This window comes from Morus notabilis, unplaced genomic scaffold (assembly GCF_000414095.1).
Source record: "Morus notabilis unplaced genomic scaffold, ASM41409v2 Scaffold283, whole genome shotgun sequence".
NCBI classification, from domain to species: Eukaryota; Viridiplantae; Streptophyta; class Magnoliopsida; order Rosales; family Moraceae; genus Morus; species Morus notabilis.
The window spans coordinates 403,955-417,432 of NW_010360513.1; the positions used below are offsets into that span (position 1 = coordinate 403,955).

General features: G+C 38.8%; 2 protein-coding genes across 9 annotated transcripts in view; both read left to right on the forward strand.

Moving 5' to 3' along the window:
- LOC21405480 (flap endonuclease 1) overlaps positions 1-3,607 on the forward strand; it is a 12,876-nt gene extending 9,269 nt beyond the window's left edge. For 2 of the 8 annotated variants that reach the window (XM_024164612.1, XM_024164613.1), the window contains 2 exons: positions 1,972-2,158; positions 3,058-3,135. In XM_024164612.1, the coding sequence (XP_024020380.1) occupies positions 1,972-2,145 (174 nt within the window). In that variant the 3' untranslated portion in view covers positions 2,146-2,158; positions 3,058-3,135. Of the gene's footprint in view, positions 1-1,971; positions 2,159-3,057; positions 3,200-3,280 lie in introns of those variants that run through there. The other 6 variants (XM_024164614.1, XM_024164618.1, XM_010096619.2 and 3 more) reach the window with 6 other exon arrangements.
- Positions 3,608-4,448: 841 nt separating this feature from the next.
- Positions 4,449-6,340, forward strand: LOC21405481 (pentatricopeptide repeat-containing protein At3g56550). The gene has a single exon (XM_010096620.2). The coding sequence runs from the start codon at positions 4,515-4,517 to the stop codon at positions 6,267-6,269; it is 1,755 nt and encodes a 584-aa protein (XP_010094922.1). The 5' UTR covers positions 4,449-4,514; the 3' UTR covers positions 6,270-6,340.
- Positions 6,341-13,478: the final 7,138 nt, after the last annotated feature.

The window sequence follows — 13,478 nt, forward strand, 5'->3', positions numbered from 1 at the left end:
CTGCCGGTTACTGCACCTCTCCCTCCGTTACCCGTTGAAATGCCGACGACTCCCCCGAAGATGGGTTTGTTCCTAACCCTGTTCCCAGCCGTGACCCATGACCTCCTGTCGTGGCCTCTGGTTTGGATCAAAGGGTGCTCTCTAGTGTGGGTGGAGAAAAATTTTGGCCCTCATAAGGCCCCCCTTGCCTACCCCACGCGTCAGCCCTAGGCCCACGGCCCATCCGGTATCTCCTGACCCGATCCGCAGCTTCATTGCGGGCCTCCACCTGTTGGGCCAGGTCCATCATATCGTGTAGACTGTTGGGCCGATGCATTTTCAACTCGGCCCTAAAATCTTCCCGGAGCCCATGAAGGAAAGCTCCCTTGAAAATCACGTCAGGAACCCCCCTCATTTGGGCGGCAGTTGCTTCAAATTCATCCCGGAAGTCCGCCACCGTGCCCTTCTGCCGGAGAGCCATGAGCTGCTCCACTGGGTCCTCCTCCCCCATCTGCCCAAATCGTCGCAATACAGCCGCCCTAAGGTCCCTCCAAGACCTGAATGGATCTTGAGCATCCGCCCACTGGAACCAGCCCAGAGCCCGCCCCTCCATGCAAACCGATGCGACCACCACCCTCTCGTCCTCCTCCACCTCATTGACGGCGAAGTACCGGTCAGCCCGAAACACCCACCCCTGTGGGTCTGCACCATTAAATAGAGGCATCTCTAACCTTCTTCCCCGATGCTCCACCCGGCAACTCCGGACGTAGATCGCGCCCATACCGCCTGGGTTCGTCGTCTCGCAGCGGTGGGGGTGGAGACGCTGGTTGAAGGTGGGAAGCCGGTCGTCGTGCGCCTTGATATCGTGCCGGGCCTGCCTCGAATCGCGGTGGTGGTGGTGGTGGGTTCCGCTGAAGTAGTTCTGCCTGACGGAGAAGAAGATTCTCTAGCCGCTGCACCGATCCTTGCACTTCTCCCAGCTGTGCTCTGAACTTGGTCACGTCGTCTTGGAGCTTGGGAAGAGGTTCTGTCAACCCCTCTACAATATGAAGCGCCTCGAGGAACGTGTCCAGTCTTTGTTCCAGCCGTGAAACCTCTTCCGCCTGAGCTCGTTCGCTGGAAGCGTCCGCCATGGATCCTTTGCTCTGATACCAAATTGTTAGGAACCCCCTACACAAACTAATAACAAGAACACAGACTCAAAGAAATTTACTTGAAAATGGGTCAAGTTCCTTTTATTAATCAAACTTCTGTCTCTTCGAAGAGAGGGATTACAGCCATGAAAATAAGAACATAAGAAAAGCTAAAAGAAAAGCAAGAACAGTGGAGAATTCGAGGTTCTCCTTCCTCCCAAGGTCTGCTAACAGAATTCCCAATCAACAGACACCAATTCCCAGGCCACTCCACCGCCTAAATACTCCCTAGCTCTCCTACTCGTAACCAACTTGCCACCTCCAGCTCGTAACCAACTTGCCAGCTCAACACCCCTTTTCCATATTCCCACTTTCCTTCCCCAGTCCCAGCGTATTCCCCTTTCGGCCCTTTTTCCTGGAGTAGACCAACGTGATAGGTGGCCTAACACATTATTAAATTTGGTTCCGGTCTCGAGAATACGGAATATCGTTGGATGATTCATGCCCCATAGAAATGCACTCATGCCAAAGTTGCATAATCGTTTATGTAGGTCTGCAATGGTTCTTAGACTATTCTCTTGCCTGCCACTTTCTTTTCTTTCTTTACTTGAACGTTTTATGAAATTGTTAGAAAATGCTTAAATGACCTTGTGCCTTGAACTCTCTAAAATATATTTGTTTTTACCCCCTTTTTGGAATGAAAAAAAAAAAAAAAAAAACATTTAAAGGTCTTCACTGCTGCTTATTGAATCTAAGCTTCTGTGTGGGAACCATTTATGGAACAATTCCTTTTTCCCCGAATCTTCGGGAAGTCTAGACCTGACAGGTTACCATGATATCTTACTGCATTGGATGGCAGGGAAGCAAGTGTGTGCTTAGATCACCCAAACCAGCACTAAAGCATAAGATGTTCTCTCTGGAATTTTCTAATCCATCCAGGGCCAAGCTCATTGGCAATATGAGCCTGCCAATATTAGACCTGGGTTCCAAGCACCCCATGCCACTGTCCAGAGGTGTCTGCTTTGGCGTTTGAAGTTGAAAATCTGGTGACCTTCAGAGCCACCCTGTGTTAATTTTTCCCCTTCAGTTAATATATCTCACATCAGAGTGGTCATGTTATAACAGATTTTATTTCTGAATTTGACCTTTTCCCCCCTTTATCTTCCAAGATATAATATTTTGACGAGGAAAAAAAAATTTACCTAACCTCTACCCTTTTGAGCTCAAGTAAAAAACATGTAATTAGTAGAAATATCTGTTTTTTTTTTTTTTTTTTTTTTTTTTTAAATTTCTTTTTAATACAATTATACCTCTTTGCTGCAATTTTACCCTTGTTTGAACTAAAAAATAATGTCATCCTCTTTTCTAGGCCTTTTTTTTTGGGGGTGGGTCCTTTCCTGTTGAGTCCTATAGAAGGGAGCAACGAGTATCGTACGAATCTCTGTTATATCATTTGCATCTCCGTGTGTTTCTTTGTTTGCAATAAATGATTATGTTATATGTGGTTTTCGGTGGACTAATATATGTAGCTTGTGTTGTTGCTGTCAATATTTTCGTCTTTATATATTTTGTTCTGGCAGATGTTTCTGTGGTTTCTGCAAAGTATTATATGGACTAATATATATGTTTCCTTTTGGGCTATGGTTGCTGTCAATATTCTCGTTTTCATAGATTTTGTTCTGGCAGATGTTTCTGTGGTTTCTGCGAAGTATTATATGGACTAATATAGCCCCTGTTTGTTTTATAGGTTTGAATTACTGTTTAAACCTTTTTGCTATAGTGTTTTCTATCACAAAATTTAAATTTCTATTCAAACTTTTCTGTTCAAACTTATAAACCAAACGGGCCAATATATAATTCCTTTAGGCTTTGGAGTGGTTAGAGTGCTAGCTTTGGTGCTTATTTTCATTTTGCAGATTTCAATTGTTTTGCCCATTTATGGCAGGAAACATCGGAGAACACTGCTAAAGGCGCTGCTAGTAACAAAAAGTCAAAAGCCGGTGGGGGTAGAAAGAAGAAATAGTTTATTTGGAAGCAAACGTTATTACAGACTGGTGGAGCCAACTGTATTCTGATCAGGTTAGAATGTATGTAAAACGCGTGCTGCTTTTCATGCGTTTATTGCTTTGTTAATTGGAAATGTGTTTGATATTTTCCTTGTTTTCTAGGCTGATAATATTCTTCATCAGTGCCCTTTGTTGTGGATCTTAGGAGGTAATGTTCTTTTGTGGCAGTTTCTTGCTGGAAGAGAAGTAGAGAACACACCGCAATAGCTTATGTGCTTTCACCGGCGTGACTTTGCGGTAGAGTTGAGGCTGATTCATGGGACTTTGTATTCGACTTTTGTTTTAGACATAAGTTAGATTTTATGTATAACCTCTGGCTGCTTGTCACTCCTTCCTTGGTTTGTTAATGACAAGCATGCTTGGTATTTTCCTTGTCTTCAAGGGCAAAAAGTTCTATTCGATCTCTCTATAAACGAAAGTTGTAAATTATGTCTTAGTTTTCGTCTGCAACTCTGCATAAAGTGTGCAGCCCAAAGAAAACGCGTATTTCGAATTCAAATGGCCATGTTTCTGAAGTAACCATACCACCCGTGTCTTTTGAGTTCAATAGAAAAGCAGAGGCAAGTGTAAAAAGGAAACCAATATACTGGGTAGGCGGTAGGGAAGCTTCGATCTTTATCATGTGTTGTATCAAGTTAAATGGAGTGGAAAATTCATGCATGATTTGGAGGGCCACAAAATACTCTATTAGTGGCAAATTTAACAATAATTAATTTAAGCTGTTATTTTTCTTTGCCACATTATCTATCAGTTTAACCGCTTCAAAATTTTAATTATCATCTGATTATTGCATAATAAACTTTTAAATGGAAAAATATTGTGTCGGCGGCAATGAAATTGCATGATCAACATCATACTAATGGTAACGTTTGCTACATAGATACGTTCTTTTTGGGGTGTCTTCATGCTAACCTTATTGTTATACAAATCTGTCATAATTTTTACTACTATCACGTTGAAAATTCAAAAGTATATATAAATGTGCAAATTATCACGTTTGGTTTAAAATTTGTAAATATTGTAACATATAGAACTCCAACATCAAAATTTGTAAATTCCAACATAAAATGCGCAACTTGTCATATTCTAAAAACCAATGCCAAGCATTCTTCTCATAACATCATGAAAGTTCTCATAGATAGTGCTAACATCATCACCTCAAAATGCATGACATACAAATTTTTTTATTGATTTCTCTTTTTTTTTTTTTCTGTTCTTTTTTTTTTTTCACAAAAATATAAATACTGTATATTCCCGCGTTCAACAACCTAAATAATATTACATCTCTGCTAGAACAGCGACCAAACTCGAACCTGATCATTTTTTGGCGGCATCGATGATCGATAATTCCCTGCAATCACCGGAGTCTTCAAAAGCCAAAACCATATTGAAACTTCTCCAAGGATGCAACAGCCTCAAGAAGCTTCGAAAGATCCACGCATTCGTCATCACCAACGGCCTTCAACACCACCCCGCCATCTCCACCAAGCTCCTCCACTTCTGCGCCGTCTCCGTCTCCGGCTCCTTGCCCTACGCCGTCCTTCTCTTCCGCCACCACATTCTCAACCCGCAAACCGACGACTGGAACTCCATCATTCGTGGCTTCTCCCAAAGCCCGAATCCTCTCAAAGCCATCTTCTACTACAACGACATGGTTTTGGCGGCTGATAAAAATTTCGACTGTCGTCCTGATTCCTATACTTTCTCGTTCCTTCTCAGGGCCAGCGAGAGAACCAAGGCCGAGAGGAAGTGCAGAGAGGTTCATGGCTCGATAATACGACGTGGGTACGAGGCGGATGTTGTCGTTTGCACGAATCTTGTCAAGTCGTATTGTGGGAATGGTTTGGTTGAGACTGCGCGGAAGGTGTTCGATGAAATGCCTGTGAAGGACTTGGTTTCGTGGAACTCCATGATTCTGTGTTATTCACAAGCGGGTTTTCACCATGAGGCTTTGAGGACGTATGATCTTATGAGAAATGAGAATGTGGGTGTTGATGGATTCACTCTTGTTGGCTTGCTTTCCTCGTGTGCTCATGTGGGCGCGCAGAATATCGGAGTTGAAATGCATAGAATGGCTTGTAAAAGGGAGTTTTTGAGGAATGTTTTTGTTGGGAATGCTCTTATAAATATGTATGCCAAATGTGGAAACCTGGATGCTGCTCGTTCTGTCTTCGATTCCATGATTAAGCGCGATGTTTTAACTTGGAACTCGATGGTTGTCGGGTATGGAGGTCATGGTCTAGGAAAAGAAGCAATTGAGTTCTTTGAGAAAATGCTAATGGCAGGATTCCATCCAAACTCTATTACATTCCTAGGTTTGTTATGTGGATGTAATCACCAAGGGCTAGTTGAGGAGGGCGTCGAGTACTTCCATCGAATGACCTCGAAATACAACATCAAGCCCGGGATTAAGCACTATGGCTGCCTGGTGGATCTGTTTGGCCGAGCAGGGAAACTTGAGAAGGCGCTCGAAGTCATAAAAAATTGCCCTTCCCAGCATGATCCAGTTCTTTGGCGCACTCTGCTCAGTTCTTGCAAGATTCACAAGAACGTCGAGATGGGAGAGATTGCCATGAGGAGTCTGGTCCAGGTCGGGGCATCAAATGCAGGGGACTGCATACTCCTTGCTAGTATCTATCAGGGAGTAAACAATGTCGACGGGGTTGCGAGGATGAGGAAAATGATCAAAAGCTGGGGAATAAGGACGACCCCCGGTTGGAGCTGGATTGAAGTCGCTGATCAAGTTCATAAGTTTGTTGTAGATGACAAGTCACACCCTCATACCAATGAAATATACAATAAACTGAGGGAAGTGATCCATGTTTTGTCTCAGCTTGGTTATGTGGAGGAAGGGTTTTGGGGAACTAGTACTTCGTCATATCACAGTGAGAAGCTTGCTATTGCTTTTGGGATTGCAAGAACCCCGGAGGGAACATGTTTGAGAATAGTGAAGAACCTGAGAGTTTGTGGAGATTGCCATTCGTTTACTAAATTTGTTTCCAAAGCATTCAATCGAGAAATAGTTGTAAGGGATCGAGTGAGGTTTCATCACTTCAAAGGCGGGTTATGCTCATGTAACGACTATTGGTGATAAGTAGATTTTGCACAACTTTATTTATACATAGGTATAGAAAGTAAAATTTGTTGTAGCTGAGGCATAACTTAGCGGTAATTTCACACTTAACTCCCTCATAAGGTGAAGAGTTCGTTCCGTTCTAAAAAAAAAAAAAAAAAAAATGAAGAGTTCGAATCCCCACCCCAAGTTCAAGGAAAACAAAAATTAACGGGAACTGTGGAATAATGACTAATGAGATTTGTCCAAAATTTCCTTCGTTTAAACAACATGATGCTCACGTGCTTGAATCCGTCCATAAAAGAAAAGATGTGCGACATGTATCCTTTATTTTGTTAGTATAACTGCAAGGTGTGTCCTTTAATTGTTTAAATAAAACTATATGTCGTTTCCTAGATTAGGATGATTGACATTGCTTTCCAACATGTAGAACAAGATGTGTGCTTTATTTTGTTAGAATAAAACTACACGTCGTTTCCTTGTGGAAAATGATTGACATTGTCGTTCTTTTTTTCCCGAAAAAACATTAAAAATAAAAGATGTCGTTTTTGCTGAGGAAGAAACAACATTGAAGTAAAAGAATTTTTCAAAGTGGAAAAAACAGGGCACCTCTCTCAAATAAAAAATAGATGACATCTAAACAAAAACGACAAGTCATCATATCTTCAAACAAACACTATTATGTTGCAAAAAACAGGTACATTTACGTTGTTTTTGTTCTGAGGCCATCTCGTCTTCTGACCAATATCGTCTTGAAAAATGATATGTTATAAGGAATCAATGACAATATGAATGTTTCCCGTTGTTCTTTTTATTTTATTTTGTTTTATTTTTTCCTTGTCTAGGCCTCAAGGGGAAACGCGAGGTAAGATGTTTCCTATCAGGAAAGGGACATGTCGTTTATGATGTGAAAGAATAAACGACACTAGTAACATGGCTTCTTTTTCTGTCTAAAAAGCCAACAACATTCTCTGCCACATGCTTTTTCTATCGTTTCAACGACGTGCCTTTCCTTTTATATGAAAAGCAACATTATGTTTGTTCTATGTTAATAATTGTATTTTCCGGCATGATTCATGAATAAATGATCTTTTAGAGAAACTCAGATTAAATGTTTTTTTTCTTTCTTTTTCTTAAATGGATGAGATGTTTTCCATTTCTATTTATATGGTGAATATACCAAGTAATTAATATATCAAAAAAAAATTCCATGGTATTGGTGGAGCTCTCCGAACATCAATGCTGCTCTACTCCGTCATATTCGACCGTGCCTTGGTTGCTCCATTTTTAATCGAGCATCAGCTTACAAAAGACGCTCCGATGTTCAAGTCTGGCAAACAATTGTGGAAATATTTTGGTAGGGTAATAGTAAGAGCAGTAAAAAAAAAAAAAGGTCCCTCATAAGAGGCTTAACATTCTATTTATAGAGTGTCATAATCAGATAAATGTTATTGATTTCTCATGATTATGGCACGTCATATTCTCTTTGGCTTAGGGTTTCCTAGGACGTTCCTTCTTTGGAAGGTCTCCAAGAAGGCTCCACCCCTGGACACGTGCATTGCGCTCATTAATTCCATTGACATTGTTGCTCCACATGTGGTTCTTCTAGATTGGTCGCCTTGAGGTGTTAACCTCTCCAGAAATTGTCCACTAATAATTTCCAAATTTTTTTGGCTGAAAATACTAGTTTCCGAAATTCATCAAATTCAAACAGCAAACAAGGTGCATATTGTACTTTTTTTTTTCCGTCCCCTTGGTGTGGAAAGTTAAACTAAAGCCATAGATCTCATTTCTTATCTGTCTAAACAAACAGTATTTCTTTAGCATCGTTGACATTTCTTTTCATTATTTCTTTCCCTTTTGTATACTTTTCGTTTTCATTAAAATAATCAGCAAGGAAAAATTCATCTGGAATGTCTTGATGTCACTCTTTATGTATTTGCCCAGACGTGTCTGTCTGTGCTAGTCATTTTCCTTCCCAAGTATGCAACTCCTCAACAGAATAAAGTTCATTGTCTATTCTTAGATGATTAAATTAAACTCTTCCCAAATCCTAAGGGCTTGTTCTTTTAGAGTTTAATATGAGTATAATTCTTGAGTTGAATTTAGGTTATAATTTGAGTTGAAGTTATAACTTGAGTTTGTATTTGGTTGTGTACATTTGAGTTATGGTTTGAGATAAGAATCTTTTTGAGTTTGTATTTGAGTGAGTCAAAACTTGAATTTATATTTAGATAGTATTTTAATAAAAACTCAATGCTGATGGAAAATTTTAATAGGGTATATGGGTGAGGTTTTATTCGTCTTTTCGTTGTCAACGCATAGAAAAAAAATCATCTCAATCAGAATTAAAACGAAAAAGTTATAGCATTTTTAAGAATAGAAAAAATACTGTTCATTAATTTGAGTTCGAGTTTCTGAACTCGAGTTGAAGGGAAAACTTGAACTCGACGAGGTTTAGTCCCAAACTCGAGTTCAAACTTAAAAAAACATAAACTCGAATAAAGTTGTAATTCGAGTTATATTTTTTTGAGTTTTTCACTCAAAAGAACAAGCCCTTTTTTCAACAAATGTTGCAATTCAGCAATTGTCAATGTAGAGATTGAGAGAGTGATAATAAATAATCTTGTCTGAATTATGCATGGAAGTGTGTCCATTTGCGCAATTCAAGTCATGACTTGAGTTGTGTATGTGAGAAAAAAATACTGTAACAGAATTGTTGAATTTGAATTTATGTGAGAGAAAACACTGTAACAATATGATTTAAATCATAATTTGAGTTGTGCAAATGAACACATAACAATTAAATGTGAATAAATGTGTGTCTCGGTACTCCACCCTCAATCCTTATATTTTTTTAAGAAAAATAAAAATAAAATAAAAATAAGGAGCATGTGCAAATTAGTCACTGAATGAGCAACGGTACTATATATTGAGCCCTAGTGATCAATCACTATTATATTATCTAATCTTTAATATCTAGAATTGAGGACATGTTCTGCCCATGGCTATCTGAAAAATTCATTTAAAATGAAGCTTTGCCACGGACTAATTCATTCTTCTTATAATTTAGATAGAATCTTGATCCATAAAACGGCCACATTCTTGCTTGTCTCTTCTTCTGCGGTATGGTCAAGATTTAGACTCAACATTACCCTTAAACAAATATCTTTAATTTTTCTTTTAACTCAATTTTTTCATATTGTCAATTAAAGGGTCATAACCAGCATAAAAAAACTTTGCAATTGCACCTAATCATAATTATTGCATGTTAAATTGATTGTTCTTCCCTTTAAGTAAACTCGAACTAACCTTCATAAATCTCAATTATGATATTGTGCCTGCCCTTTTCTTAACTTTAACTAAGAATTAAGTATGCCCTCGAAAATCTAGTAACAAATCATATGCCTCCATCTCCATCACAAGTTCGGAAACAAAAATATATAAATTGATGAAAATTAGGTCCCACCAGGAAATCAACATGAAAATTAGTACACTCACGGGATTTTCAACTTTTCAACTACTGAATGATTAACTTATTGGTCAGATTAGTACATGGCACTTTTGTCTCATTAAACTGGACAAAAGAATCTCATACAGGAATCAAAACCTGGACTTCACATTCCCGTTTTGTACTAATCTTACAAGATTAGAAGTGTGAAGCAAGGAAATTTGTTGTTCTCATGGGATATTTAAGCCAAGTACAAGCCTTTCAAAATAAGAAAAAGAAAACTAAGGAATAACAAAATTAAATGAGTTTCAAGATAATGAATTGACAACTAATATTCTCAAAGTGCAATTTGAGCAGGTCTCCGGTTTTTAACGGAAAAGAGAAAGATATATAAAAGCAGATGAGTTGTCTTCAAGTTTTCATAAAGACTGATTTTACACTGTAACATGTATAAATGAAAGGTGTAATGTGTTATTAATTTGCAAAACAATAACTTTAAAGGATATAACAACATAGTGATAAATAATTTATTGTTATAATTTTACAAGATAAATATAATGTTACACCTTCTATTTTTACATGTTACAAGTAGCATCACTCTTTCTAAATGAAGTAAATATACATATTTATTATATACGAGCGAATGTATTAGCCACATGACAACAGGTCTCTCATTGGCTACTGTATTTACAAGTAACAGCAAAGGCCAATAAGTGTCCCTAAAGTCGTAAATGGCGTCTAGTTGTACGCGAACCAAGCATACCAATTTTCAAAAGACGTAAAAGACCAAATTACTTTATCTAAAAGTAGTATAAATATGTAAATTTTAAGAGATTGCTTTTGTTGATATAATTACTAGATTAAGGGAGCCTAATGACGTAATTAGCTTAAGTCTAATTAAGCATGCAATCAAGTAGTTGCCTGCTGATACGACTGTTTAAAAGCCATTTCGTACACAGAGAGAAGAAAAAGTATAGCATCTCAAACGACAATCATTGCTGGCTTGTGACCCCACTCGTAGTAGGTTTTGGTTGAAGGATAGAGTGTAGTTGTCCTTTTTTTTTATTTTTTATTTTTTATTGATAGATTCTGCTTGTCTTGACTTGGCAAACATTCTACCGCTTTCTCCTTCTTTCCACCACATGATGATAATGATAGTAACCTTTGCATGCAAGGTTTAGGCCTTTGAGCTTATGCTCTAACCTTATTTTTTTGTGCATATATATTCTAACAACTACAAATAAGTGTTAGTATAATGAAGGTAATAACGCATAAATAAATAAACTAACATGGGCCTTTGTGCATCAATCCTTAAACACCCTTTGTATAACTCTACATTCCAATGGTAAAAGGTTAATCACCTAAAAAATCCATAGTGTAAATAATTATTTAGTACTATGACAGAAGCATTTTTGCAATAATGAATTAGACCGCGGAATTACTCTTTCTCAATGGTGAAATTCTTTGTTGTCGCAAATAATTCACAAAAAACTAAACGTGGGAAAAATAATTATTTGCGACAACATAATATCATCGCAAATAATTGCCAACTGTAACGTATTTGTGACGACATTATCTAATATACCCTATCTTCTTCATCTTCATTTTCCCCCAACGCTTTCTCTCTCTCTTCTGCTAAGTCTTTCTCTGCCTCTTCTTCCCCTCGCCGCCGCCGCCGCTGCCGCCCATCGCCACCGGGGTGGGTGACGTGGAGCTCGATTAGGGGTTAATAAAGCAGATTCCCAGACGAGCCCCACTCAACTGCATTAAAATATAAATAAATTACAGAATTCCGGAACCTCTGACGTGTGGCTCCACCCCACTCCACCCCACAGGACATACAGTATCGTACATACATGCTCATGTAAATAATCATTACAACAGACATCAACCACAGTCTAGTTAATCGAAATATTACATAAGTTACAGAATTCTCAATTTCCTTACATTTATTCAAGAGGATGAACCTAATCCTCACTTGATACAACAGTAGCAATCTTCCGCTACCCCGCACCGCTCCTAGAGTCTCCTGGGAGGGGTTTAATACATTTGAAACATAAAACGTGAGCGAAAGGCCCAGTAGGATATAATTTGAAATGACTTAAAATAAATGAATAAATAAATGAGCGAGTAAATGAATGAGTGAATGAATAAGTAAATAAAATTAGACATTTAGTCCCAACAGAACAGTCGGAACCTCACATCCTTTTTCTCAAAGAAAATAAATGTAAAATCTCCATATTACAGGCTTCAGCAAGTAATTAGTACAAATTACTTACCTAACCAAGTGTCTCGCTTACCCGGACCGAGTTTCAGGTTCTGCCCCCGAGGATGCACTCTCCGAATCCTATCTAGGCTTACAGCAATAGACTCTCTTATCGGTTCACAAGATCCCTTTATTAAGAAATCATTCATTAACATTTTGAAATCGTTAATATGACCCCACGAACTACTCAAGCCGCGGGCCCCATGACTAGACAAGCCATGAGGTTCATGACTAAACAAGCCATGGTTTTCAAAGCGTTTTCTTTCACAAATCAATCCCTTTCTTTAAAACATTTTCAAGGCCAAAATCCTTTTTGGAAACAGGTTCACAAGGAGAAGGGATAGAAATCCTACCTCGCACGATCAAACTTGGGACTAGCGTTGCCTTTTCTGGCTTCCCCTTCCTCAAGCCCCTTCAGTCTGAATCCTCAGCGATCACTGATGCAAGACAACACTTTAGGATTAATTCTCATTCCTAAAGCAATCCAAATCTCAATTTCCAACCAAGATTTCCTATTAGTGTGCCCTAATCCATTTTCATGTTTCAAATTATCATTCCAAGGGTTTTCAATCTCAAAACAAGGATTAAAGATGCTAATCCATTCATCTCAAGTCCCCAAATGAAGCTAATTTGGGTTTTCCCTAAAAACAGGGGTCAAAACAGCATTTTCAGGCCAAACAGGGTCAAACCCGTGTCAACCGGTGACAGAGCAGTGCAACACTACCGGTCGACCAGTAGTGTGCACACCGGTCGACTGGACCGGTTGACCGGTCAGCCTGTAATCCGGTCGACCGCATAGGTCAACCGGTTTCCATGTGATCCGGTCGACCGCACAGGTCGACCGGTGGAATCAGCTGCGCGAGAGAAGCTTGCAAAAATCAGTCTAAAAACTTGCAAATCCAGTCCCAAATTGAAATATTTCAAAGGGAAACCACTAGATCTGAGTTCTAGGTCCTAAAACAAGTCCAAAGAACCCAAGATCTCTAATTTCTACCCTAGTTTTACTCAAAAACCATCAAAATCCGGTTTGAACCAAAAATAAGTTTTGAAATTCAAAAACTTGAGATTCAAGATAGGTTCTTTCAGTAATCTTACCTCGAATCCTTCTCTTGACGTTGAAAACTTCTTTAAATCTTTCCTTGGTTCAAGATCCGTTTGATTTGGGACAAAAATGAGAGAGAGAGAGAGAGAGTGAGAGAGAGCAAGGGAGAGTGAGGGAGAGAGACGCACGGGAAAGGAAGGGAAAAAGAAAGGAAAAAAGGAAAAAGGAAAGGAAAAAGGAAAAAGAAAAGAAAAGGAAAAGGAAAGAAAAGGACATGTGTACAATATTTTAAAAGAGCAGTCCAGAAATACGCCCATACACACTTCTGGGTTAAAATAAATTACTGAGAATAATTTAAATACCTTGGAACTATTTAAACTCACACGTGTCAGAAACATTTATTAATTAAACTCAATTAATAATCCAGATTAGGCACACTAATAATCTCAATTACCTTAATTAATCTCA

Bases quoted from the DNA above. Each gene is read 5' to 3' on its own strand.
- LOC21405481 (XM_010096620.2), top strand. From the start codon at position 4,515: ATGATCGATAATTCCCTGCAATCACCGGAGTCTTCAAAAGCCAAAACC.